The sequence below is a fragment of the Poeciliopsis prolifica genome, unplaced genomic scaffold (assembly GCF_027474105.1).
Source record: "Poeciliopsis prolifica strain line A6 unplaced genomic scaffold, Auburn_PproV2 SCAFFOLD110, whole genome shotgun sequence".
In the NCBI taxonomy this organism is placed as follows: Eukaryota; Metazoa; Chordata; class Actinopteri; order Cyprinodontiformes; family Poeciliidae; genus Poeciliopsis; species Poeciliopsis prolifica.
The window spans coordinates 89042-116001 of record NW_026562485.1 but is presented as its reverse complement, the minus strand read 5'-3'; the positions used below and the strand labels follow the sequence as shown (position 1 = coordinate 116001).

The 26960-nt window shown below is 46.2% G+C and overlaps 2 protein-coding genes and 1 long non-coding RNA gene across 4 annotated transcripts; 2 read left to right on the top strand and 1 right to left on the bottom strand.

The window, feature by feature from the left end:
• Window positions 1-2708: 2708 nt before the first annotated feature.
• Window positions 2709-6292, top strand: LOC129354426 (extracellular sulfatase Sulf-2-like). Its single transcript, XM_055023898.1, has 5 exons — window positions 2709-2915; window positions 3851-3971; window positions 4792-4910; window positions 5656-5807; window positions 6130-6292. Exons 1-5 carry the CDS (start codon window positions 2741-2743, stop codon window positions 6211-6213), a joined length of 651 nt encoding a protein of 216 aa, XP_054879873.1. The 5' UTR covers window positions 2709-2740; the 3' UTR covers window positions 6214-6292.
• A 4565-nt stretch (window positions 6293-10857) lies between these two features.
• LOC129354428 (uncharacterized) lies at window positions 10858-11748 on the bottom strand. The gene is made up of 2 exons (XR_008605147.1): window positions 11557-11748; window positions 10858-11184 (listed from the first exon to the last, which is right to left on the bottom strand). It is a non-coding gene; the product is annotated as an uncharacterized LOC129354428 (long non-coding RNA).
• A 4387-nt stretch (window positions 11749-16135) lies between these two features.
• On the top strand, window positions 16136-25766 carry LOC129354425 (extracellular sulfatase Sulf-2-like). Of its 2 annotated transcripts, none has more exons than XM_055023897.1 (12): window positions 16136-16230; window positions 17037-17093; window positions 17451-17580; window positions 17945-18188; window positions 18272-18458; window positions 18533-18629; window positions 18818-18912; window positions 19119-19178; window positions 19267-19436; window positions 19541-19683; window positions 20818-20941; window positions 24871-25766. In XM_055023897.1, exons 1-12 carry the CDS (start codon window positions 16151-16153, stop codon window positions 25137-25139), a joined length of 1656 nt encoding a protein of 551 aa, XP_054879872.1. In that variant the 5' UTR covers window positions 16136-16150; the 3' UTR covers window positions 25140-25766. The 2 variants fall into 2 exon arrangements, with proteins under 2 accessions (XP_054879872.1, XP_054879871.1); XM_055023896.1 differs by having other exon boundaries at window positions 19264-19436.
• The last annotated feature ends 1194 nt before the right edge of the window (window positions 25767-26960 follow it).

The window sequence follows — 26960 nt, the reverse complement described above, 5'->3', positions numbered from 1 at the left end:
AACAGAACAATATTGAAGCAATCAGATATTTTCTTTTTTTCTGTGCTTCTCGCTGAAAACATTAATAAACTGCAACTGAAAGAGACCAATGAAATAGACAGTGAGGACCTGAAACTACATAGAAATTAGCATTAATTTAAATTAGTAACACAGATATTAAACACGACAAAATCTTTAATATAATTTATCACAAAGATTTTTGTTTTACAAACAAAAGTTCCGGGTGGAACCTTTGTCGTCGTGTTTCTGGTGCACCTGTAAATCTGATGCAAAACTACAACCGCTAACAGCAGCGATGAAGCTGCTTCAATCGGCCGCTGCGTTTTAATTTGGTTTCTAAACATCTGATTGGATGCTGGTAAAAACTGTTGTTGCGCTTAAACAAGTTAGCTTAGCAGTGCTAATGCTAGCATGTAGCAGCTAACTGCAAGTTCGAATGTTTGTTTTTCTCAACTTTTGACTTTTGGATGCTTTTTGAAATGTTTGAAATGAAAGCATTTCAAACATTTTGAAATGTTTTCGGCAGGCCATGCAGCAGGCGAGGTGTTGCGCGGTGCGACAGACGTAGCCATTTCGTTAGCGTAATCGCTTTCTGGTTACTAACCGTTTTATGACGTGTGGTTTTCCTGCTGCTCACTCAGACGCTCTGCTGAGGTGAATCATCAGTTCTGGATGTTTTACTGTCAGGATGAGACATCTGATATTCTTTCCCTCAGAGGACCGGCTGAATATCCTCAGAGTGGAGATGACTGAGGGGGAAACCTGCAGGCTCATTTCAACAATTCTTCATTTCTTTGTTTCTTTGTTGTGTTTTAATCTAACAAACCCAAACGTCAGAGTCTCAGAGGGATAAAAGTGTTTGGTTGAACGGTTCGGTTCAGTCTGCTCTCTGGTCTGGGCTCCTTTTGCATGAATTACTGAACCGCAGGTCGCGTATAAACATCAGGTTCTGTTAGTTCTGGTCAGATTGAGGTCAGCACGCTTCCACTGATACCAACGCTAACTCACCTTAGCGCTTTAGCATTTTTCTAAAGCGCTTAGCACAGCTGCTTCCCTTCATGAGCTTTTTATTCATGCCGGTTCTGTACTGAGATCCTGGCAGACCCAGACGGAGTAATCCCACCGGCCGGTCCGGCTTGGTTCTGCTCAGCTTGATTTTAGGTCAGTTTCATAATGAGTGACGTAACGTTGATGAGGTTGATTAGAGAGAGGCTGAAGCTCAACGGTGCTGGGTCACAGCAGGTCCAGAAGGTCACAGCAGGTCACAGAGGGTCACAGCAGGTCCAGAAGGTCACAGCAGGTCCAGAAGGTCACAGCAGGTCCAGAAGGTCACAGCAGGTCCAGAAGGTCACAGCAGGTCCAGAAGCTCACAGCAGGTCCAGAAGGTCACAGCAGGTCCAGAAGCTCACAGCAGGTCCAGAAGGTCACAGCAGTCCAGATGGTCACAGAAGGTCACAGCAGGTCCAGAAGGTCACAGCAGGTCCAGAAGGTCACAGCAGGTCCAGAAGGTCACAGCAGGTCCAGAAGGTCACAGCAGGTCCAGAAGGTCACAGCAGGTCACAGAAGGTCACAGCAGGTCCAGAAGGTCACAGCAGGTCCAGAAGGTCACAGCAGGTCGGACGGATGGACACACAGCAACATTTGCATTTGCATCTTAGCAGGACTGTGCTAACAACAGGTCTGGACTTTGACTAGGCCCTTCTAACATGACTCACTTTTGATCTAAAACATCCCATAATGTTTTAGCTTTTCTTCTAATATGGGGTGAATTTGTTGCTATAAAGCAGCATGCCAGGATGACCTCTGACCTTTGTCCCAGTTGAGGAACTCAACTGCTCCTCCAGAGGCAGCAGAGAGGTACTGCATGTCAGAGTGATTAATAACAATAATCAATAACATCCAAGATGGTTGCCATGGTAACGGCTTTAACTCCTGGATCGATTCTGGAGCCGCCGGTCCTCCAGAACACGCTCTCCTCCCAGAGTGTGTGTGTGTGTGTGTGTGTGTGTGTGTGTGTGTGTGTGTGTGTGTGTGTGTGTGTGTGTGTGTGTGTGAACACAGTCGCCCCCGCTGGGCCCTACTGAGCGGATCGTGGGTTTATTATCCAGGAACCAAAGAGCAGCAGATAATTCCTGCTCTGGTTTTAACCTCCAGCTAATTAATATTTATTTACTGTGCTTCTGCACATCTGCTCTGCTTTCTGGGGCCTAGTTAAAGGCCGGCTGAGACGTTTCTGGATGTCTTCTGTTGAATATTTGAAATATTTACCTGAAAAAGAGGAAAGTAAAACAGAATAAACCCAAAAACCCAGAAGGTTGAACACAAACTGCAGTTATTAATTGGTGGCAGAGGAAACGAAGAGTATAAATATTTTGTTTATTTTATATTTTTAGTTTTGTATTATTAGTATTCTTAGTATTTTATTTACTGTAACTTTTCAGTTTTTTGTATTTATTTTATCTTTCAAATAATCAAAACTTACTTATTATTGAATCATTTTATCTTTTCAATATTTTATTACTTTTAAATAACTTATTCAATCTGTTCAAATCATTTTAATGTATTTATTCTTATTTATCTGTATTGTGTGATTTTAGGTTTGTGTTTCTTGAAAAGGTTTGACTCTATAATGTTGACTTTAGCGCCCCCTGCAGGTGTTTTCCTCCCTGTAATGTAATTATTTCTTCCTCAGGTCGCGGATCATCTGACCCTCTGATCAGAACCGGCCTCGCTGACGGCCATGGCGGCCCGACTGCTCCCCCTCCTCCTCCCCCTCTTCCTGTTCGTCTCCATGGTGATGGGAGACGCTCAGCTCCTGTCCGGACAGCGGATGAAGCCGCGCGTCCAGAGAGACAGACGCAACATCCGGCCGAACATCATCCTCATCCTGACGGACGACCAGGACGTGGAGCTCGGTGAGGGAATCATGGGAAATGTAGTCCTCATGTCTGACTGAGGCAGATGAACGTTTTCAGTCTGAGCCACAGCCACCTGATCTGTGTTTAGTTTCGATTAGCATCACGACATCGTGATGCTAATCGACATCGTAATGCTAATCAACGTTGTGATGCTAATCATCGTGATGCTAATTGACGTTGTGATGCCAATTGACATAGTGATGCTAATTGACATAGTGATGCTAATCGACATCGTGATGCTAATCTACGTTGTGATGCTAATTGACGTCGTGATGCTAATTGACGTCGTGATGCTAATTGACGTCGTGATGCTAATCGACCCTCGTGATGCTAATTGACCTCGTGATGCTAATCGACGTCGTGATGCTAATCGACCTCGTGATGCTAATTGACCTCGTGATGCTAATCGACGTTGTGATGCTAATCGACGTCGTGATGCTAATCGACGTCGTGATGCTAATCGACGTCATGATGCTAATCGACGTCGTGATGCTAATCGACGTCGTGATGCTAATTGACGTGATGCTAATCGACGTCGTGATGCTAATCGACGTCGTGATGCTAATCGACGTGATGCTAATCGACCCTCGTGATGCTAATCGACCCTCGTGATGCTAATTGACCTCGTGATGCTAATCGACGTCGTGATGCTAATCGACCTCGTGATGCTAATTGACCTCGTGATGCTAATCGACGTTGTGATGCTAATCGACGTCGTGATGCTAATCGACGTCGTGATGCTAATCGACGTCGTGATGCTAATCGACGTCATGATGCTAATCGACGTCGTGATGCTAATCGACGTCGTGATGCTAATTGACGTGATGCTAATCGACGTCGTGATGCTAATCGACGTGATGCTAATCAACGTCATGATGCTAATCGACAACGTTTCTCTTCTTGGTTCCTGGTGTCTTTCTTCTGATGCTCAGGATCCATGCAGGCCATGAACAAAACGCGCCGCATCATGGAGGAGGGCGGGACCTTCTTCTCCAACGCCTTCGTGACCACGCCCATGTGCTGCCCGTCGCGTTCGAGCATGCTCACTGGGAAGTAAGTCTCAGCCAATCACAGCAGGCGCAGGTTCTTATCCAAACCCAACTGAACTGGATCTCAGCTTAGAACATTAGAAGTATTATAATTAGGTGGGAGGAAATTTAAAAATTAATTTTGTTTTATAAATTAATTGCAAATTAAAATTTTCCCTCTTTAAAAATAATTAGCAGATCCATTGGTCTCTTAGCGGCTTGATTTTTGTTGCCAGATTTATCTCAAACTTTAACTTGAATCAAGTCAGACTGACAAAGCTAGGCAGGAGAAGTGATGCTGCCCCTGCAGGTGGGAGGTTGCAGCAACACTGTAAATTTAATGTTTTTGACTATTTTTATGTCAAAAACATTGTGATGAACTCAATCAAGGAAACATCTATTTATTCTGGGTGAATTTCACAAAAACTGGAGCGACTGAAGAGTGGAAATATTTTATTTATTTTTTTTACTTCATTGTTTTAAAAAAATGTCCCATTGAAGAAAATAAGCCAAACTTAAAAACCAAAATAGTATTTTTCCTCTTTTTTTAAAGCTGCTTTTGAGTTGTAAAGAAGTGATTTCAGCTGGACTGGAGTCAAACTGTCCGTTAGTCTTGTAAAGGTCGCTGACCTCTGGTCCAGTTTGATCTGCTGCAACAGTTTTTACAACCGACCTGCTCATAAAAAGTCAGTCAGAACCAAATGGACCCGAGCCGCTGCGGTGAGAGTAAACTGCTGCTGGTTTAACTTGAAATGACGACGTTTCTACAGGGTTTTATTCTCCAGCTGAACTCGTCCTGATCTATTGAAATGTTTTATTTTCTAACTTTAGCTTTTCTCTCTCAGGTACGTCCACAACCACAACACCTACACCAACAACGAGAACTGCTCGTCGTTGTCGTGGCAACGCCAGCACGAACCACGCACCTTCGGCGTCTACCTCAACAACACGGGATACCGAACAGGTGAGTGTCTGGCTCCAACAGACCGGTCCGGTCCGGTCCGGTCCGGTCTAATGTTCTAGCAGCAGAGCTAATAGCTTTGGTTAGCGCTCTTAGCTAACGCTAATTTACTTTAGTGTTTTATGAACGAATAAATTTCAACATCAGCTGTTAAATTTCTTCAGTTAGTTATACATTTATATTCATGCTCTTATTTTGAAGTTCTATTTCCTGTCCTCTCTTCCTCCTAGTTATTTGATTTACAATTAGAATGTACACGAAACATGAAAACATTGTCGAACATATAAGTTATAATGAAATTAATTTCTTGTCGAGGGTCGTAAGCTAGCGCATTAGCACCGTAGCATTAGCTTCTGCTAAGGCCTGTTGATATGATGCTTTAACTAGGCTAATGTTGATGATTATTGCTTAGTTAGTTAGCATTCTCACTTCTGATGGTGGCTATCAACATGGTTCATGTTAGCACTTTAGCATTAGCTCCTGCTAAATACCATGATGGTTTAGCGTTTAGCATGAGAAAAGGGAACGCTTCTGATGAATAATTTAGTTAGCAGCTGATATGAAACATGTATTTGGTTCGTCATCAAGTTATTCAATAAAATCCTTTTGCCAATAAATGGAGTTAAACTCTAGGCGTCCAAAAGGCTCATTTGCTGGGATCAGGAAAGGGTGATGAGGAGAGCTGTTTCCCCGGAGATGAGGCGGGTTGGTTCCCGCAGCGCTCTGACTCTGTTGGTCGTCCCGGCAGCGTTCTTCGGGAAGTACCTGAACGAGTACAACGGGTCGTACGTTCCTGCGGGATGGAGGGAGTGGCTGGGCCTGGTGAAGAACAGCCGCTTCTACAACTACACACTGAGCCGCAACGGCGTCCGGGAGAAACACGGCGCGCAGTACCCTCAGGTCAGAGCGCCGCCGCTTCCGGAGCTTCGCTTTCAGCCCCTCTGGGTTTTAATCGGCCAAAGGTGGGTCCGTCCGGTTCGGTCCGGTCCAGATGCTCCTTCGGCTGCAACTACATGTAGATTCATCAAATTAGAACTTTTAGTGCCAGATTGAAGAGAAATACTGCTCAAGTTCTGGTTCCAACAGAACCTGGTCTACTGGACCATCAGGAGGGAACCAGCTTCTGATGGCTCTCTGGTCCAACAGACCCAGCTGGGTTCCAGCACTGAGGTCCGGTTCTGAGGATTCACTGATTCAGAAAGTTTTCTCTCTGTGTCTCCAGGACTACCTGACCGACCTGATCACAGCCGAGTCCATCCGCTATTTCCGCTCCTCGAAGCGGATCTACCCACACCGGCCGTCCTGATGGTTCTGAGCCACGCCGCGCCGCACGGACCCGAAGACTCGGCGCCGCAGTACAGCAACGCCTTCGCCAACGCATCACAGCACATGTAGGCGCACACTGTTCAACAAAACAAAACTTTATTAAGGTTCTGGAGGAGAAATATGCTCACACACACACACACACACACACACACACACACACACACACACACACACACACACACACCACACACACACACACACACACACACACACAATGGCACTAAGCCGGTGTAATCCAGCTGAACAATGCAGCCGCTCTGTTCTGCACCGCAGGATAAATCCTCAACCCACAATCCTGCAGACTCCCTGAGTTTCTTCATGGAGATTTGACAGCGAATCAAAGTCCAAGTCCTGAATCAGAAACACATGTCGGATCGTGTCGGATCCGTTCCCAGAGGAAGGCCGGCTGCTCCCGGGAAGCCGCTTAAATCCGTTTTTAGCGCAGCGGGTTTCTCTGCAGGAATCCTTTCTGCTCCACTCAGCGCTAGCGCCTCTAGCTGTCCAGGCTTTGGACCCAGATGAAGAGCAGCTGCAGTGTTTTATTTTGAAATAATGTGGATCAGGACTCAGGATGTAAATTTGAGGAACAAACAAGGTGGTTCTGAGTAAAAACCGGCCGATATCAGAAGCTATATCTGATCGTCCTGACCAGACGCTCATCCTGATGAAGCAGACTGCTCTTCATTACAAAGCTGATTCTGACCTTACAAAGTAAAGTTTACTCAATTTGCATCTTTTAAAGCAAAACACCATGAAAGGCACAAAAATAAAATGTATTCAATTAACCCAGTGGGCTTTACTGAAGCTCTACACATTTATCAGAAGCTAACGCTACAGCGACATGGTATTTAGCTGAAGCTAATGCTAAATCAATACATCATCTTAATGAAAGCTAATGCTAAAGCGCCTTGTTCATATCAAATTATTTCTTCTCATTGAGAGATTATAAACCTCAAGCACCAAATAATTTGAAAATATAATTTACTGATTTTATAAAGCAGCAGGACAATAGCAGCAGGGCGTTTCTATCGTCCTGCTAACATCCTGCTAATGCAGGATGTTAGCAGGACGATAGCAGCAGGGCGTTAGCAGGACATTAGCAGGACGATAGCAGCAGGGCGTTAGCAGGACGTTAGCAGGACGATAGCAGCAGGATATTAGCAGGATGTTAGCAGGACGATAGCAGCAGGGTGTTAGCAGGATGTTAGCAGGACGATAGCAGCTGGGCGTTAGCAGGATGTTAGCAGGACGATAGCAGCTGGGCGTTAGCAGGACGATAGCAGGACGATAGCAGCAGGGTGTTAGCAGGACATTAGCAGGACGATAGCAGCAGGGCGTTAGCAGGACGATAGCAGGACGATAGCAGCAGGGTGTTAGCAGGATGTTAGCAGGACGATAGCAGCAGGGTGTTAGCAGGATGTTAGCAGGACGATAGCAGCAGGGTGTTAGCAGGATGTTAGCAGGACGATAGCAGCTGGGCGTTAGCAGGACATTAGCAGGACGAAAGCAGCAGGGCGTTAGCAGGGCGTTAGCAGGACGATAGCAGGACGATAGCAGCAGGGTGTTAGCAGGATGTTAGCAGCAGGATGTTAGCAGGACGATAGCAGCAGGGCGTTAGCAGGACATTAGCAGGACGATAGCAGCAGGGCGTTAGCAGGACGATAGCAGGACGATAGCAGCAGGGTGTTAGCAGGATGTTAGCAGCAGGATGTTAGCAGGACGATAGCAGCAGGGCGTTAGCAGGACGTTAGCAGGATGTTAGCAGGACGACAGCAGTAGGGTGTTAGCAGGATGTTAGCAGCAGGATGTTAGCAGGGCGATAGCAGCAGGGCGTTAGCAGGATGTTAGCAGGACGACAGCAGCAGGGTGTTAGCAGGACGTTAGCAGGATGTTAGCAGGACGATAGCAGCAGGGCGTTAGCAGGATGCTAGCAGGATGTTAGCAGCAGGAAAGTCATTTGGGTCCCAAACGCACCTGGAGCAGGTCTGCTGGACCAGAACCGTTTAAAGCCGCAGGTTCTGCTGCTCCTGTCAGCTGTTTCAGGGAAGCCAAACAGATGTTTCCAGTTGTTCAGGCAGGAGCAGCCGAGCTCAGAGCCAGAAATGAAACGATGCCACAGAGGAGCGACGGGAGTCATTCATTATCCAACAGGAGCCTGTGTGTTTTTAATGAGTCTCCTGAACACGGCGGTAAAGAGCGAAAGTCTACGGTGGCCCTGAGGTGCAAAACACTACAACATTAACAAAAACACAACAACATTAACGAAAACACGACAACATTAACGAAAACACGACAACATTAAGGAAAGCACTACAACATTAACGAAAACACGACAACATTAACAAAAACACAACAACATTAACAAAAACACAACAACATTAACGGAAACACGACAACATTAACAAAAACACGACAACATTAACGGAAACACGACAACATTAACAAAAACACAACAACATTAACAAAAACACGACAACATTAACGAAAACACAACAACATTAACGGAAACACGACAACATTAACAAAAACACAACAACATTAACAAAAACACAACAACATTAAGGAAAGCACTACAACATTAACGAAAACACGACAACATTAACAAAAACACAACAACATTAACGAAAGCACTACAACATTAAGGAAAGCACTACAACATTAACGGAAACACGACAACATTAACAAAAACACGACAACATTAACGAAAACACAACAACATTAACAAAAACACAACAACATTAACAAAAACACAACAACATTAACGAAAACAACAACATTAACAAAAACACAACAACATTAACAAAAACACGACAACATTAACGAAAACACAACAACATTAACGAAAACACAACAACATTAACAAAAACACAACAACATTAACAAAAACACGACAACATTAACAAAAACACGACAACATTAACGAAAACACAACAACATTAACAAAAACACAACAACATTAACAAAAACACGACATTAACGGAAACACAACAACATTAACGAAACACAACAACATTAACAAAAACACAACAACATTAACAAAAACACGACAACATTAACGAAAACACAACAACATTAACAAAAACACAACAACCATTAACAAAAACACGACATTAACGGAAACACAACAACATTAACGGAAACACGACAACATTACAAAAACACAACAACATTAACTAAACACGACAACATTAACAAAAACACAACAACATTAACAAAACCAAGACAACATTAACGAAAACACGACAAACATTAACGAAAGCACGACAACATTAACGAAAACACAACACATTAAGGAAAGCACTACACATTAACGGAAACACGACAACATTAAGAAAAACACAACACATTAAGAAAAACACAACAACATTAAGAAAAACACAACAACATTAAGGAAAACACAACGGAAGAGGTAGGTCCCCGTGGAGACCTAAGAAGTCGCTGATTGGACGACAGGTCGTTTTACTTTTGAACCGGAAGTTCTTCTGGCTTTACTTGATTGCTGAAACAAGAATGTTCTCAGTGATCCAAACCTTAGTACTGTTATTCGTAAATATTTTGAGTCAGGACATACTGATACTGGTGATACTGGACATGCTCCAGACCACCACGAAGTGTCGGTTAGCATGCGTTCAGTAAAGACTCATTTTGAAAGTAGCAGGGCTGCATTGAAGAGGCACTACTCTCCACTTCCTGAAGTGAGACGTGTCATTATGTCCGAGCTTAGAGGACCAGGGCAATTTTTGGCTATCGGACCATGTGGCAAGTTCTCAAACTAAAACACAACCTGCGTGTCAAACGTGATGTTGTAATGAGACTGCTGAGGCAGCTGAATCCTCAAGGCATCGCTCTGAGAACTCGCAGGTTTCCAAGACGCACGTATCCCTCCACGGGGCCCAATTACATATAGCATGTAGATGGCTACGACAAAACTGAAGCCATTCGGCTTGGCCATCTCAGGTGCATTGATAGTTTTTCGAGAAGGATAATGATATAAGACAGCTGTGGAAAGATAGTTTAAATCCCAAGGCCACTTACCTTTGAGAAATGAAGAGAACATTTTCCTGGTAAATTAATTGGTTCCCATGTTTTGGAAGGGACACATTATTTCAGGTGGCTAAATATATGGTTCCCCCTCATATCTCTGGCAAATAAAGAGGAAATGTTTTCAAATAATTTGTTGTTGATGAAGAGATGATAAGCACAGTTGAAGACTTGTTGGTAAATAGTCCCCATGTTTTGAAGGGGGAACAGATTATTTTAGTCACCTAAATATATGGCTTTCCCCTCATAACTCTGGCAAACAAGGAGCAAATGCTACCAAAATCACAGGATTTATTGTTGATGATGAGAGGAATAAACAGAGAAAAAATCTTGCTGGTAAATTAAGTTGTTCCCATATTATGGAGGGGACCAGATTATAATTTCCTCCATTCTTTCCTACCCTTACCGAACCTTGGGGAAATAAAGAACAACTGTTTCCAAATTCTCAAAATCTTTACATACACACTACGTGTTGGGAAAACTGTGTTTGGTGCCTGACTTATTTCTGCCAGGCTTACGTGAGAAACGTTGGAAAAAGAGCGATTCTCTTGGCGTATAAATAACAAAAAACAGCATCAGAAGATCTTGTTTATTTATTTATTATACAATTTTTTAAACAACAGCTGCCAATTAAACTCAATGTTACAACCTTCACATGATTATATGAGTTGTTTTACCGAGAAATCGATCAGAAGCGACGTGAAAATGGTCAGATCCGCCTCATTCGTCTCTCTGGCTGTAATGATCGCTCCCGACACAGGGGAACCCAATTTAGCACCTACCCGAACTTTCATTTCTACCTTTTGTTTTAACCCCTTTCTCCCAAGAGAATACTTTGGTCGCTCCTCATTTTTCTATTCAAGGAAGGTGCTGAGGGCTGGTGTACGGCAGGATGGGACAGTCTGTTGTGCTAGAAGTAAAGCAAAGAAAAAATGTCGCACATCACATTCATGCAAACAGACGATATGTATTACGAACTGAAGTAAAGCTGCCACAAGTATAATTAAGTGCGAGTTCGCTTCCAAAAAGGCGGCTAGCCTGATCGCAGTGCAGCAGAACCAGAACGACACCAATTATCCTAAAAAAGTAGTGCCTAAGGCTGTAACGGACCTTACGATATATAGCTAATACAATTCTGCTGTATTATAGCGACTTTGTGTACTTTTAATTGCATTTATAATGAACAACTAGATGACAGTGGACACGGTCTGGAGACCACTAGCGTTAGCAAGTTACTACATCCATAAGAAATATGAATCTTCCTTTATGCTTTTTAACTTACTTGAACATTGTGGAGTATCCTCCATACAAGTTTCTTGAAGCCTCTTGCCACAATTACTGCAAAAATTTGGTGACGGCTCAACCACCTCCTTCCCACAGTTCGGGCAATACATGGCGAAGTGACTGTATTCCCGCTTCCTTAGGTTTTCAATCAAACGAAGCACTCCAGCATAACTTCCGGTTCAAAAGAGAAACGACCTGTCGTCCAATCAGCGACTTCTTAGGTCTCCCTGGGACCTACCTCTTCCGTTGTGTTTTCCTTAATGTTGTAGTGCTTTCGTTAATGTTGTTGTGTTTTTGTTAATGTTGTCGTGTTTCCGTTAATGTTGTCGTGTTTTTGTTAATGTTGTGTTTTCGTTAATGTTGTTGTGTTTTCGTTAATGTTGTTGTGTTTTCGTTAATGTTGTCGTGTTTTCGTTAATGTTGTTTGTGTTTTCGTTAATGTTGTCGTGTTTTCGTTAATGTTGTTGTGTTTTCGTTAATGTTGTTGTGTTTTCGTTAATGTTGTTGTGTTTTCGTTAATGTTGTTGTGTTTTCGTTAATGTTGTAGTGTTTTCGTTAATGTTGTTGTGTTTTCCTTAATGTTGTAGTGCTTTCGTTAATGTTGTTGTGTTTTCGTTAATGTTGTTGTGTTTTTGTTAATGTTGTTGTGTTTTCGTTAATGTTGTTGTGTTTTCGTTAATGTTGTTGTGTTTTTGTTAATGTTGTTGTGTTTTCGTTAATGTTGTCGTGTTTTCGTTAATGTTGTTGTGTTTTCGTTAATGTTGTCGTGTTTTTGTTAATGTTGTGTTTTTCGTTAATGTTGTTGTGTTTTCGTTAATGTTGTTGTGTTTCGTTAATGTTGTCGTGTTTTCGTTAATGTTGTCGTGTTTTCGTTAATGTTGTCGTGTTTTCGTTAATGTTGTTGTGTTTTTGTTAATGTTGTCGTGTTTTGTTAATGTTGTGTTTTTGTTAATGTTGTTGTGTTTTCGTTAATGTTGTTGTGTTTTGTTAATGTTGTTGTGTTTTTGTTAATGTTGTTGTGTTTTCGTTAATGTTGTTGTGTTTTTGTTAATGTTGTTGTGTTTTTGTTAATGTTGTTGTGTTTTTCGTTAATGTTGTTGTGTTTTTGTTAATGTTGTAGTGTTTTGCACCTCAGGACCACCGTAAAGTCCTTCCTAACATTTATTAAAACAGAAACACTTTAACTCAACATCATTTGAAATGCTCGGCTCACTTTACTGCAGGTTGTTTCAACCATTTTGCAGCCTGGAAAAGTTTACATGCCATGCATCATCTAAAATATTCATAAACAACAGAGACGGTCCTTGTTTCACTCCAGAGAATAAAAACATTTTAGTTTCTGTTTACTGGAAAACCAAACACTGATAGATCAGATCACTGTCTTCTTCTTCTTCTTCTTCTTTTCCTTCTTCTTCAACTTCCTGCTGCTGCTGGTTTGTAAAGGAAAAACCTCCAGGTGACTGAAGCCGATTAGCTTCATGAAACTGTTGGTTTTTTAGACGTAATGATGTAACAATGATGAAAGAGTAATCGTCAGCTACTTCTGACTTTTACTTGATTAAAATATGCTACAGTGGTTCTGTTATGATCAGGGAACAGTTTTTGGGTCGCAGCATGTCATCCATCACATGACCTTAAAATAGATGCGTTTTTTGGCTGATGGGCCAAAAAAATCCAGAATGTTTCTAATCACAGATTCCTCTCCTTTTCCACCAGTACTCCCAGTTACAACTACGCCCCAAACCCAGACAAGCACTGGATCATGCGCTACACGGGCCCCATGAAGCCCATCCACATGGAGTTCACCAACGTGCTGCAGAGGAAGCGGCTGCAGACGCTGCTGTCTGTGGACGACAGCATGGAGCAGGTGAGAACCGGAGCGGAGCGGGCAAAACCCGAACCAGAACGGGCAAAACCCGGACCGGGGCGGGTAAAACCCAGACCGGGGCGGGCAAAACCCGTAGCTGGACCGGGCGGGTAAAACCCAGACCGGGGCGGGTAAAACCCAGACCGGGCGGGTAAAACCCGGACCGGGCGGGCAAAACCCGGACCGGGGTGGGCAAAACCCTGACCGGGGCGGGTAAAACCCGGAGCCTTACCGGAACGTGTAAAACCCGGAGCCTTACCGGAACGTGTAAAACCCGGAGCCGGACCGGGCGGGCAAAACCCGGACCGGGGCGGGTAAAACCCGGAGCGGACCGGGGCGGGCAAAACCCGGAGCCGAACCGGAACGGGCAAAACCCGGAGCCGAACCGGAACGGGTAAAACCTGGCTGCGTTTCTGATCCAAACTGTTTGATTCTGTCTCAGCTCTTCAACATGCTGGTGGAGACGGCAGAGCTGGAGAACACCTACATCATCTACACGTCTGACCATGGCTACCACATCGGGCAGTTCGGCCTAGTTAAAGGTGAGGGAGCCATTCAGCCAATCATGTTTTAATAGAAACTGTCATCCAAACATTCATGTGACCCTGTCATTTTCATTTGTATTATTTAATTTATACCAATAATCAGTTTTTTAGATCAGTGTCGCACATCTGGACTTTGCAATTTTAAAATGTTTTAGCTTATTTTAGCCTAATTTTGTTCAGTTTAGAATAGTTTATCTTAACCTCTGATACATTTTTTCAGTTCAGTTAATTGTATCTTATTTTAGTTTGTTTAACTTTGCTTTACGACCAGATGTTAGCTTACTTTATTTTATTTTAGCTTAGTTAGCTTAGCTTGGTTAGTTTAGCTAGCTGAAGCGTTTTTGCTCATCTTATTTTACCTCACCTTATGTTACTAAGCTTAGCTTAGTTTATGTTAGCTTTCTTACCTTTCTTTATTTTGACTAAGCTTGCCTTAGCACAATTAGCTTACTTTACTTTAGCTTCCTCAGTTACTTACCACAGATAGACCTGTAGATCAAATCAAGTTAAAAGTGACGACTGAAGTTCAGTGGAAAGAAATGAAACATTAGCATTGAATCTGCATTAACCAGAAACCTGAAGGTTTAGCACAAAGCTAACCGTTGACCTCTGCCCCTGCTGTGTGTAACGCTCTCGGCTGTTGTCTGCAGGTAATCCATGCCGTATGAGTTTGACATCAGAGTCCCGTTTTACATCAGAGGACCGAATGTGGAGCAAGGCGGCATGTAAGCTCAAACAGCAGGAACTCATCCGCTCACTCACCACTTCCACACAGATCAGTTCAGGTGTTTAAAGTGGAAATCAGGGAAGAGTTTTCCCCAGCATCAGTTCGCTCATCTGGAAGAACTTTAAAGCTCTTGTGTTAGAAATATGCATCCAACAAACGGTAAAACAGATCAGTGTGACAGCAGAATGCATCACAGCGCAGCAGATTAAATTCCCGTGTTCTGCAGAGCTGCTAAAGTCGATTACTGGCCTCAGAGCTGCAGACTTACCGGGTCGCGCTTTCCGTGCTCTGCTCCTGTTTCTGCTCTCTTCTCTGTTCACATGAATTATTTACTTCCAATGTTCAACAGAACCGCATCCACACACATTCACTCCTCCTGATGCTGCAGTCTGAGCTTTTCCAGTTCCATTTTTTAAAAGTTTAAAGCCTAAAACAGAAGGAGGCTAACAGCTCCGAGGCTAACGGCTCTGAGGCTAACGGCTCTGAGGCTAACGGCTCTGAGGCTAACAGCTCCGAGGCTAACGGCTCTGAGGCTAACAGCTCTGAGGCTAATGGCTCTGAGGCTAACGGCTCTGAGGCTAACAGCTCTGAGGCTATTGGGTCTGAGGCTAATGGATCTGAGGCTAACGGGTCTGAGGCTAACAGCTCTGAGGCTATTGGGTCTGAGGCTAATGGATCTGAGGCTAACGGGTCTGAGGCTAATGGCTCCGAGGCTAACGGCTCTGAGGCTAACAGCTCTGAGGCTAATGGCTCTGAGGCTAACACAATAACATCCTTTTGGGGCGGAGACTTTCACACTGTGTGTGTTTCAGAAACCCCCACATGGTCCTGAACATCGACCTGGCTCCCACCATCCTGGACATCGCAGGCCTGGACACGCCGCCGACATGGACGGGAAGTCCATCCTGTCCCTGTTGGACACGGACAAACCCGCCAACAGGTGAGATGATGTAAACAAAACGGTCGTCTCAGTTTGACTTATCGCACCGAAACTGATGCTGATTCACATGGTTCCAAAACCAATCAACAGCCTTTAAATGATCAATCAACAGCCTTTAAATGATCAATCAACAGCCTTTAAATGATCAATCAACAGCCTTTAAATGATCAATCAACAGCCTTTAAATGATCAATCAACAGCCTTTAAATGATCAATCAACAGCCTTTAAATGATCAAACCCTGAGATCAGCAGGATGATATTAATAATATTGACCTGTAGCATATTTACTATCGTTGCAACTCCACAGAACCCCATTTCAGCAAATTTGAACTGTCCCTTGTTACATGTTAACAATGTTTATCACATGTTGTCCATGTGATAAACTCAACTCGGGGTCTGTGCTGCTTTTTTGTAAGTAAAGTAAAGTAAGGTGAAAACCGCTCTAGAGCACCCCCTGGTGGATATTTTGTTATATTGTTTAGTGACGTCGAATCATAAGGAGAATATCCAAGATGGTGGAACGCAGCACCGAGCGGTTCATAGTTACGCTGTTTGCTATTCTTGTACGTTGTGTGTCGGACAAGATTTGTTCGTAAGTATCTGTTAATTGCCTTTTGTTTTATGTAACTTTAATGTAAATGTTTTATTTTAGCTCGTAACAAAAAGTTAGTTCGTTTGCTAATACGCAGTTTTGTATGTTTCAGTTTACGATGGCTAAAGTGATGGCAGTGGTCAGAGGCCACTCTTCAATAAACCGCTAAAAAGGAGAGAAGTTTGGTTATTGGAGCGTCGTTGTCTAGCTGTCTAGCTGCTGAAGAAATTGAGAACTCAGGGCGGAGGACAGCGTAGGGTCATAATTATAAATACTCTGAAGTTTAAATAAATCCAGTCATCAACCCGATCAGATGCATTGATTACCTGATCGGTTGTTGCTGTTTCCAGGTGTGAGTCGGCAGCAATGATTTTACAGAAGCAACTGTAGCCGAATGCTAGTCAGTTTTGTTTTGTCATTTGTGAGTTGAGGTAATTTAGGAATATTTGCCAGAAATGTAGTGATTTTTCTTATTAAAAGTAAATCTTCATGTATAAGAGAAAAGATGAAAATAAGAAGCAAAAAACTGGACACAAATATTTTTTCACCACATCAAACTTAAACTTCAGGTAGAAGCTGGAAACACTGCCACCTGTAGGTGGGAGTCAGCATCACTTAAACCCAACAGGGTTTTTTTTGCCAGTTGTGCAGAAAATTTGCAATACATTCACAATGAAGCATAAACAAACATCTGGGATGTGTTCCTCATAAAACGAGCGATTGCTGGCAGATTCTGGAGCTCAGGTTGGATATGAATGGAGAGCCAGGAGCACCACAGGAAGTAACGCTGCCTTCCTTTCCTCCAGGTTCCAGGTGAGCAGGAAGCCGAAGGTGTGGAGAGACTCCTTTCTGGTGGAGAGAGGGTAAATATGTCTGCATCTTCAACCCGGTTTAATGATCCGGGTTCTGGTTCTGGACCGAGAATGAGACGGACCAGGTCCGAGACGCTTCCAGAATCAATCAGTTTCCCATCTGATCAGATTTATCAGTTTCTCCTCCTGAAATGAAGTTCGAGGAGCAAGGCTCTGTGTCACGTCATATTTACTCCCCAGGAAACAAATAAAAGTTCCAGCAATCTGAAGAATGGAAGATAGTATTCAGGAATTATTACTGGAACCAGAACTTGTTCAGTCCAAAACATCAGATTCAACACACTTAGATATTTTCCTGCAATGAACCCGAATTGCAATAAGAAGCTAATTGTTTTGCTGTTTTGACAGGAAGTTGCTGCACCAGCAGGCAGAGGGGAAGGAGGTTTCTCAGGAGGAGAACTTCCTGCCCAAACACCAGCGAGTCAAAGACCTGTGTCAGAGAGCCGAGTACCAGACGCCCTGCCAGCAGACTGGACAGGTAGCAGACACACACCGGGTTCTTCTGCTGGTCCGGTTACCTCACAGGGTCGCATCCCGCCTGGTTCTTCTGGCTCCCTCCAACGTTTTCAGTCCCTTTAGGCTGAATCAGTAGCTCCAGTCCGTTCGCCCAGTCAGAGTCTAGTCCGGTTGGTGAGGTGCGAACGCTAACTGAACTCTGGTCCTCCAGAACTCCGTCTGGGTTCGGCTGAACTCTGGTTCGGTGTGAATGTGAAGGCCAAGCGGATCGGGGAACGACCCGGCTGCCGGTCATTCATGGAGCCGCTGCAGAACCGGTTGGTTCCGGTTCTGAACGGATCCCTGAGTGGCTCCGGGTTTTTACTGTCGTGTCTCTGTGTGTCCAGAAGTGGCAGTGTGTGGAGGACGCCTCCGGAAAACTGCGGCTCTTCAAGTGCAAGAATGAAGGGGGCGGGGCCACGAGCTTCCAGAGAGGCGGGGCCAGCCTCCAGCGTCCAATCAGCATCAAGTCTCAGCTGTACGCTCCCGACCCGGACGCCTGCAGCTGCGACTTCAGCGACCTCCTGCCCGCAAGCCTCCGGCCCTCCGTGACGAGGTCGTTCAAGAACAAGCCCTTCTTCTCCAAGAAGAGTGAGTGTTACTGCCGCTGGCCAGCAGGGGGCAGCGTGAGGGACTGTAGCTGAACTCAGGCAGTTTCTCTTCTTCTGTCTCAGAGCTTAAAACCCTGAAAAGTTTCTCAAGGAACCGCTACAGCCGCTCGCTGTCCGAGCTGAACGCTTACCCTGGCAACCAGACCCTGGTGGGCGGAGCCAGTCAGAATGAACCCGAGGACGAGTTCAGCGGGATGGGAGCCGTCACCGACGCGCCGGCGCCATCTAGTGCCGTCAGAGTGACTCACAGGTCAGAGAAGCTTTACTTTTCAAATCCACCTGGTTCTGGTTCTGGTTCTGGTCTGACCGGGCCGTCTGCTGCAGGTGCTCCATCCTGTCCAACGCCTCGGTGAAATGCGACACCAGAGTTTATAAATCTCTGCAGGCCTGGAAGGACCACAAGCTGCACATCGACCACGAGGTACGGCCTAGTCAAAGGATTCTCTCAGGTCTTCCCATCTGGAGTGACAGGATGTCAGGCTGCAGCAGTACTTCCTGTTTGAATCGGACTCTGATATCCTGGTTCTGTTTGGTTCCGACTGGAGGAACCGACCCAAACAGACGGGATCAGATCCAGAACAGCAGAAATAAAACGTCTTCTGTCTTCAGATCGAGACTCTGCAGACCAAGATCAAGAACCTGAGAGAGGTCAGAGGTCACCTGAAGAAAGCCCGCCCCCTGGAGTGCGACTGCAACAAGTACCTGTAAGCTAACGACCAGAACCCGACCAATCAGTGGCTTCATCCAACCGTCGTCCATCCATCCAGGCATCCAACTATTCATCCATCCATCATCCATCTCCTTCTATTCTGTGTCTCATCCTGTTTTCTATTGAAATATAATTCTAGAATTTCTTCTCTTTCTTGTTAAATTGGACCAACTGAGCTAACAGCTGACTTTGTGTTTGCAGGTACAAAACCAAACTGAGGAAGAAGCTTCGCTTCAGAGGAGGAGGCCTTCATCCCTTCAGGTGAGTCAGAAAGGTCGCAGTGGGGTCGTCCTCATCACCAGTGTGGTCACCTGGCAACACCTGTGTGTGTGTGTGTGTGTGACAGCAGGAAGGGCGGGGCCTGGAATAAGAAGATCTGGCTTCAGAAGGAGCAGAAGAGGAGGAAGAAGATGAGGAAGATGATCAAGAGGATCAGGAACAACGACACGTGTTCGATGCCCGGACTCACCTGCTTCACACACGACAACCAGCACTGGCACACCGCACCCTTCTGGACATGTACGGCACACACACACACACACCGCCAAAGTGGTTCCTGCTTCAGAGGTTAGAGGTCATCCTTAGGGATGAAAGGTTATGTGTGATGACTGGGTGTGTTCCAGTGGGACCGTTCTGCGCCTGCACCAGCGCCAACAACAACACCTACTGGTGCCTGAGGACCATCAACGAGACGCACAACTTCCTGTTCTGTGAGTTCGCCACCGGATTCCTGGAGTACTTTGACCTGAGCACCGACCCGTACCAGGTACACACACACACATACACCGACCCGTACCAGGTACACACACACACACAGACCCGTACCAGGTACACACACACACCCGTACCAGGTACACACACACACGTACCAGGTACACACACACACGTACCAGGTACACACACACACACGTACCAGGTACACACACACACACCCGTACCAGGTACACACACACACACACAGACCCGTACCAGGTACACACACACACGTACCAGGTACACACACACACGTACCAGGTACACACACACACGTACCAGGTACACACACACACACCCGTACCAAGTACACACACACCAGTACCAGGTACACACACACACACGTACCAGGTACACACACACCAGTACCAGGTACACACACACACACACACACACACCCGTACCAGGTACACACACACACACGTACCAGGTACACACACACACACACAGACCCGTACCAGGTACACACACACACACACAGACCCGTACCAGGTACACACACACACGTACCAGGTACACACACACACACCGACCCGTACCAGGTACACACACACACACACCGACCCGTACCAGGTACACACACACACACCGACCCGTACCAGGTACACACACACACGTACCAGGTACACACACACACGTACCAGGTACACACACACACCCGTACCAGGTACACACACACACACACACACCCGTACCAGGTACACACACACACGTACCAGGTACACACACACACACACACACCCGTACCAGGTACACACACACACGTACCAGGTACACACACACACACACACACACCCGTACCAAGTACACACACACACACACACACCCGTACCAGGTACACACACACACTCACACCGACCCGAACATGAGTAAATAAAGTATTTTGTTTTATTTCCTGTTTAGAATATTTACTGGAAATGTTCTTTAATGTGTTTAATTCTGACTTTCATCTGATGTTTGAATCAGAGATTAAAACCTAAATCCCTCCTGGATTTTCCAAACTTTCGGTTTCTGATGAGTTTTGAAAACGACTGAATATGAATCTGTTTTGAAAACCGTCCTCAGCTGCTGGAGCTCAGAGATTTCGTCTCTGTTGAGATGCCACCCAGATTCTGAATCCCTGTTGTTTCCGTCTTTCTGCGTACAGCTGATAAACGCCGTCAGCTCGTTGGACCGGACGGTTCTGAACCAGCTGCACGTCCAGCTGATGGAGCTCAGAGGCTGCAAGGGTCACAAGCAGTGCAATCCTCGCACGCGCTCAGTAGAGCTGGGTAGGACGGACACACACATGCGCACACACTATGACTCTCGCCATCAAACCCGGATCTAAAACACACATCGCCGTATTTCAGTTATGTCATCAGACTAAAACTAAAACTGTAAAAGTGGGACACAGACATGATAGTGGGCCGAGCACACAGCCCTGAGGAACGCCGCTGCTCATTCTGAGGGTCGTCATATGTTCATCAGCAACATGGTGATGCTGTTCAAGCTGCAAAATAACTACCGGCTCTGAACTCACTGGTTTCACTGGTTTCACTGGAAGTGAGCTTTAAATTAAATCTTCAACCACATAACATGTTTAATGACGGTGATTCACTGAATCGGTCAGTAAAGCAGGAAATGAGGATATTTTGCTCCAGCCGACATGAACACAGAGATGGTCAATAAATATAATATTTATGTTAAAGGAGATAAATTTCACCAAAATAATCTCAGCTTATGGTTCCTTCGTCTCGGCTGGTGGTGCGTTCAGGTGACCTCTGTTCACACCAGCAATCAGGTTGTTTGTTTCCAGGAGTCGTTGCTTACTAACCAATCAGATGATCTTTTCAGCAGGAGGGCGGGCTCATGGCGGCTTTGGTGACTACAGGTACACACACACCGACACACACACACACTGACACACACACACACACTCTGAGTGACTTCCTGCCGCGCTCTGAGGGATGGCGGTGCAGACGGTGTGTTTGGCTGAGTGTGTAACTGTGTGTTTGTTGCATCAGGCTGTTTGAAAGGAGGAAGTGGCCGAAAGTGAAGAAGCCTTCATCATCCCGAACGCTGTGAGTCTTCCTCCATGTTCTCCGTTATGATTGGCCTGCATGGGGCAACTTCCTGCAGGACGCCTCCGTCCTGTCTGCCCGACACACACACACACACACACACACACACACACACACGCACACACACAAACACACACACACATGCACACACACACACACACAAACACACACGCACACACAAACACACACACGCACACACATGCACACACACACAAACACACACGCCTTATCACAACTAATGCTTTCTATCCACACTATAAAGAGACTGAAGCTCGTTGATTTTTAGAGGAAGCATCAGCTGTGACTAATCGTCTGTTCGGTGCTGAGACGAGACAAACGTCTGCAGTTAGCAGAGACGTTAGCGTCCAAACGTCTGCAGTTAGCAGAGACGTTAGCATCCAAACGTCTGCAGTTAGCAGAGACGTTAGCGTCCAAACGTCTGCAGTTAGCAAAGACGTTAGCGTCCAAATGTCTGCAGTTAGCAGAGACGTTAGCGTCCAAACGTCTACAGTTAGCAGAGACGTTAGCGTCCAAACGTCTGCAGTTAGCAGAGACGTTAGCGTCCAAACGTCTGCAGTTAGCAGAGACGTTAGCGTCCAAACGTCTGCAGTTAGCAGAGACGTTAGCGTCCAAACGTCTGCAGTTAGCACAGACGTTAGCGTCCAAACGTCTGCAGTTAGCAGAGACGTTAGCGCGACGATGGTGAAGCTTCTGCCCCGATTCACTGCAGAGAAAGGACATTTTACTGAAACTGAGCAATTCACCAGATCTAAACCATCCACAAAGTCCAACACTGAAGACGCTCAGACAGCCTGCAGACAGCCTGCAGACCGGCTGCAGAAAAACTGCAGACAGGCATGAGACAGGCTGCAGACAAGCTGCAGACAGGCTGCAGACAGGCTGCGGACAACCTGCAGACAGGCTGCGGACAGGCTGCAGACAGGCTGCGGACAGGCTGCAGACAAGCTGCAGACAGGCTGCAGTCAGGCTGCAGACAAGCTGCAGACAGGGTGCAGACAGGCTGCAGACAAGCTGCAGACAGGCTGCAGACAGGCTGCAGACAGGCTGCAGACAAGCTGCAGACAGGCTGCAGACAAGCTGCAGACAGGCTGCAGACAAGCTGCAGACAGGCTGCAGACTAGCTGCAGACAGCCTGCAGACAGGCTGCAGACAAGCTGCAGACAGCCTGCAGACAGGCTGCAGACAAGCTGCAGACAGCCTGCAGACAGGCTGCAGACAGCCTGCAGACAGGCTGCAGACAAGCTGCAGACAAGCTGCAGACAGCCTGCAGACAGGCTGCAGACAGGCTGCAGACAGGCTGCAGACAAGCTGCAGACAGGCTGCAGACAAGCTGCAGACAGCCTGCAGACAGGCTGCAGACAAGCTGCAGACAGGCTGCAGACAGCCTGCAGACAGGCTGCAGACAGGCTGCAGACAGGCTGCAGACAAGCTGCAGACAGGCTGCAGACAGCCTGCAGACAGGCTGCAGACAAGCTGCAGACAGCCTGCAGACAGGCTGCAGACAGGCTGCAGACAAGCTGCAGACAGGCTGCAGACAAGCTGCAGACAGGCTGCAGACTAGCTGCAGACAGCCTGCAGACAGGCTGCAGACAAGCTGCAGACAGCCTGCAGACAAGCTGCAGACAAGCTGCAGACAGCCTGCAGACAGGCTGCAGACAGCCTGCAGACAGGCTGCAGACAGGCTGCAGACAGGCTGCAGACAAGCTGCAGACAGGCTGCAGACTAGCTGCAGACAGCCTGCAGACAGGCTGCAGACAAGCTGCAGACAGCCTGCAGACAGGCTGCAGACAAGCTTCACTCTGAGGGGAATCACTGCAGCCAGGGCCGGCCCAAGGCAGAAGCTAACCAAGCAGCTGCTTCGGGCCACCAAGGGGCCCGTCAGTGGTGCTAATATTTATTTTTGGAATAATTTCTGTTATTATTATGTCAAAAACACAATTTCACCATGAACTGATTTGTTTTTACAATAATATATATTTGATCATGTATGTAGAAATGTTAATTTTATTGATAAACATGAAATAAATAAATTGCTCTTGTGCCCCCTGCTGGCCGCGGTAGGTACCGCACGCTTCTGTGCAGAGCATCCAAACGTCCAAAGCTCCGGTCAGAAGTTAAATCAGCAAAACAATGTGTCAGAAACAGATTTACGCTTCAGCCAGCGAGAAAAGAAAGAACAGAAAGAGCCAGGATAAAGTTTGTTTTAATGAGCCTTTATAATATAATGTAAAGATAATAAAGCTGCTAACAGAAATGACCTTGACGACCCGGACCGGTCCAGTTCTGCAACATTTAAGCTGCGTCTTTATGTGAAATTGAGTTTAAATGTTGAGTTGATTCTCCTGGTGGACATTTCTGAGGTATTTTGGCCTCAAACTGTTTGATAAGAATAATTAAAACTCGTCCAGCTAAATGTTGAGAGGCTGCAAGCTGCTGCAGGATGAGCTGCTGAGAAAAATCATTTGAAGGCTCAGAACCGACCCGGTACTGGTACCGGTACCGGTCCACATTCTGAGGGCAAAAAGACTCACCTGGGATAAATTACATTAGTAGCTGTTGGAGCTGAAGATAAACTCGTTGAATGTGACGAATGTTTCTGCACTGATTGCAGTTTTCTGGCCGATCCTGGTTCTGATTTTGGCTCATATGAATTTATTTGGTCTGAAATGTTGAAAGCAGCAGGAAAGTTGCTAACAATGATTATTAGCTGTAAACGTTCAGACTGACCTGGTCAGAAGGACAGAGATGATCATCAGATCACGATGCCCCAAAATGAAGGAAATCGGAGCCAGAAATCAGCTGCTTGATAAAAGCAGCCAGAGATGCAGTCGGTTTACAGCCGGTGAGTCAATGATCCAGTGATCGGGCTGCTGATTGGGCCACGTTGTTAGCAGAACCAAAGGCTCCATCGGTCTCGGGGCCCCATGCAGGTTTGGGCCGGCCCTGGCTGAAGCTCTTTCTGATTGGCTAAATCTGCTGTTGGGTTTTGTTTGTTCCCACCGTCGCCTTAACAACAGCGTTTGTGTTTCAGGTTGTGTGTTTCCGCCTCAGTCGTCTCACTGGACCCAAAGTGAGCGGCGGCAGGTTTAACCCTCAGGTTCTGTGTTTGTGTCCAGAGGTCCGATCTGGGACGGCTGGAAGGGATAAGCTTCCCAATTGGCTGACACCGGATCTAGACTCCGCCCACCGCAGCCCTCTGAAGCAGGAAGGCGTGGCCATTGAGGTGACATCACAGCTCGACCGCCACGCCCCTGTGTCAACGGTCAGCCAATCACCTTCTGCTACTTTTGTGACATCACTGGGAGAGACGCTGGGAGGAAACGCTGGACGCGCCTCTTCATCATCTGCCCCTCCCTCCTCTTCCTCCTCCTCTCTGTCGCCCTGAGGAGGAGCAGGAGGAGCAGGAGCAGGAGGAGAACAGGGAAAGGAGTTTGTAACATTTAGGAAGCATTTTCCCTGAGTTTTGCCTGCCAGGCGTTCCAGATAAATTCCTCCCAATTCTTGTCTGATTTTGAATTCAATTTGAGAAAATTTCTTCTTTTTAGATGATGAGTCAGAATCCCTCTTCCTCCTCCTCTTCCTCCCTTTGGCCGCCTTCGTCTCGTGTTTGGATTTAGTTCGTCTGCAAGGCGCTGAAGAGCCGCTACTGACGTCACCACGAATGTGGTCATGTGACTTCCTCCTTTAACTTCACTGTTGGTTACCATGGTGACCGACAGCATTACTAACCAGGACCGCGGTTCCCACGGCGCCACGACGAGAACTGTTCTGATTGGAGGAGGACTTTCTGACGTCTCGAGAGCCAATCAGAGACAGGACTCTGTTTCTGTGTGTTTGATTTGTAATCACCTTCCTCCTCCTCCGTTTTACCCACTGAGCTGATGGAGGATCACGTCTGGAGGAAGGAAAAGCTTCCAGGAAACATGACTGGATTCACACAGGAAGTGGAGACGTCAGCTTCCTGTCTGCAGAGTTTCGTTTCAGGATTCATTCATAAAGTGGTTTCTGTTCAGGACGTCTCTGTTGGGCTTTTCTCCTACATTTCCCACAATGCCTTTCATTTGTGGAGTTGCTGTTCAGCATGTCGGCTGAAGCTAGCCAGCTGAAGCTAGTGTGCTGAAGTTAGCCAGCTGAAGCTAGCGAGCTAAAGCTAGCCAACTGAAGCTAGCGTGCTGAAGTTAGCCAACTGAAGCTAGCCAGCTGAAGCTAGCGAGCTGAAGTTAGCGTGCTGAAGTTAGCCAGCTGAAGTTAGCGAGCTGAAGCTAGCCAGCTGAAGTTAGCCAGCTGAAGCTAGCGAGCTGAAACCAGCCAGCAGAAGCTAGCGTGCTGAAGTTAGCCAGCTGAAGCTAGCGAGCTGAAGCTAGCCAGCTGAAGTTAGCCAGCTGAAGCTAGCGAGCTGAAGCTAGCCAGCAGAAGCTAGCGTGCTGAAGTTAGCCAGCTGAAGCTAGCGAGCTGAAGCTAGCGTGCTGAAGTTAGCCAGCTGAAGTTAGCGAGCTGAAGTTAGCGTGCTGAAGTTAGCCAGCAGAAGCTAGCGTGCTGAAGCTAGCGTGCTGAAGTTAGCCAGCTGAAGCTAGCGTGCAGAAGTTAGTGAGCTAAAGTTAGCCAGCTGAAGTTAGCGAGCTAAAGCTAGCCAACTGAAGCTAGCGTGCTGAAGTTAGCCAGCTGAAGCTAGCCAGCTGAAGCTAGCCAGCAGAAGCTAGCGTGCTGAAGTTAGCCAGCTGAAGCTAGCCAGCTGAAGCTAGCGAGCTGAAGTTAGCGACCTGAAGCTAGCCAGCTGAAGCTAGCGTGCTGAAGTTAGCCAGCTGAAGTTAGCGTGCTGAAGTTAGCCAGCTGAAGCTAGTGTGCTGAAGTTAGTGAGCTAAAGTTAGCCAGCTGAAATTAGCGAGCTGAAGCTAGCCAGCTGAAGCTAGCGTGCTGAAGTTAGCCAGCTGAAGCTAGAGAGCTGAAGTTAGCCAGCTGAAGCTAGCGAGCTGAAGTTAGCCAGCTGAAGTTAGCCAGCTGAAGCTAGCGAGCTGAAGTTAGCCAGATGAAGTTAGCGAGCTGAAGCTAGCGAGCTGAAGTTAGCCAGATGAAGTTAGCGAGCTGAAGCTAGCGAGCTGAAGTTAGCCAGATGAAGTTAGCGAGCTGAAGCTAGCCAGCTGAAGTTAGCCAGCTGAAGCTAGCGAAAATCATTGGTTGCTATGGTGATCCCCTCCATAAGAGAAAT

Excerpts from the sequence above, each read along its gene's own strand:
- LOC129354426 (XM_055023898.1), top strand. The coding sequence starts at position 2,741 with ATGGCGGCCCGACTGCTCCCCCTCCTCCTCCCCCTCTTCCTGTTCGTC. Across the intron at positions 3,972-4,791 it reads TCGAGCATGCTCACTGGGAA|GTACGTCCACAACCACAACA; the intron begins GTAAGTCTCAGC and ends TTTCTCTCTCAG. Across the intron at positions 5,808-6,129 it reads ACGGCGCGCAGTACCCTCAG|GACTACCTGACCGACCTGAT; the intron begins GTCAGAGCGCCG and ends CTGTGTCTCCAG.
- LOC129354425 (XM_055023896.1), top strand. The coding sequence starts at position 16,151 with ATGGTGGAACGCAGCACCGAGCGGTTCATAGTTACGCTGTTTGCTATT. Across the intron at positions 18,459-18,532 it reads GCCGTCAGAGTGACTCACAG|GTGCTCCATCCTGTCCAACG; the intron begins GTCAGAGAAGCT and ends CGTCTGCTGCAG. Across the intron at positions 18,913-19,118 it reads TGCGACTGCAACAAGTACCT|GTACAAAACCAAACTGAGGA; the intron begins GTAAGCTAACGA and ends TTGTGTTTGCAG.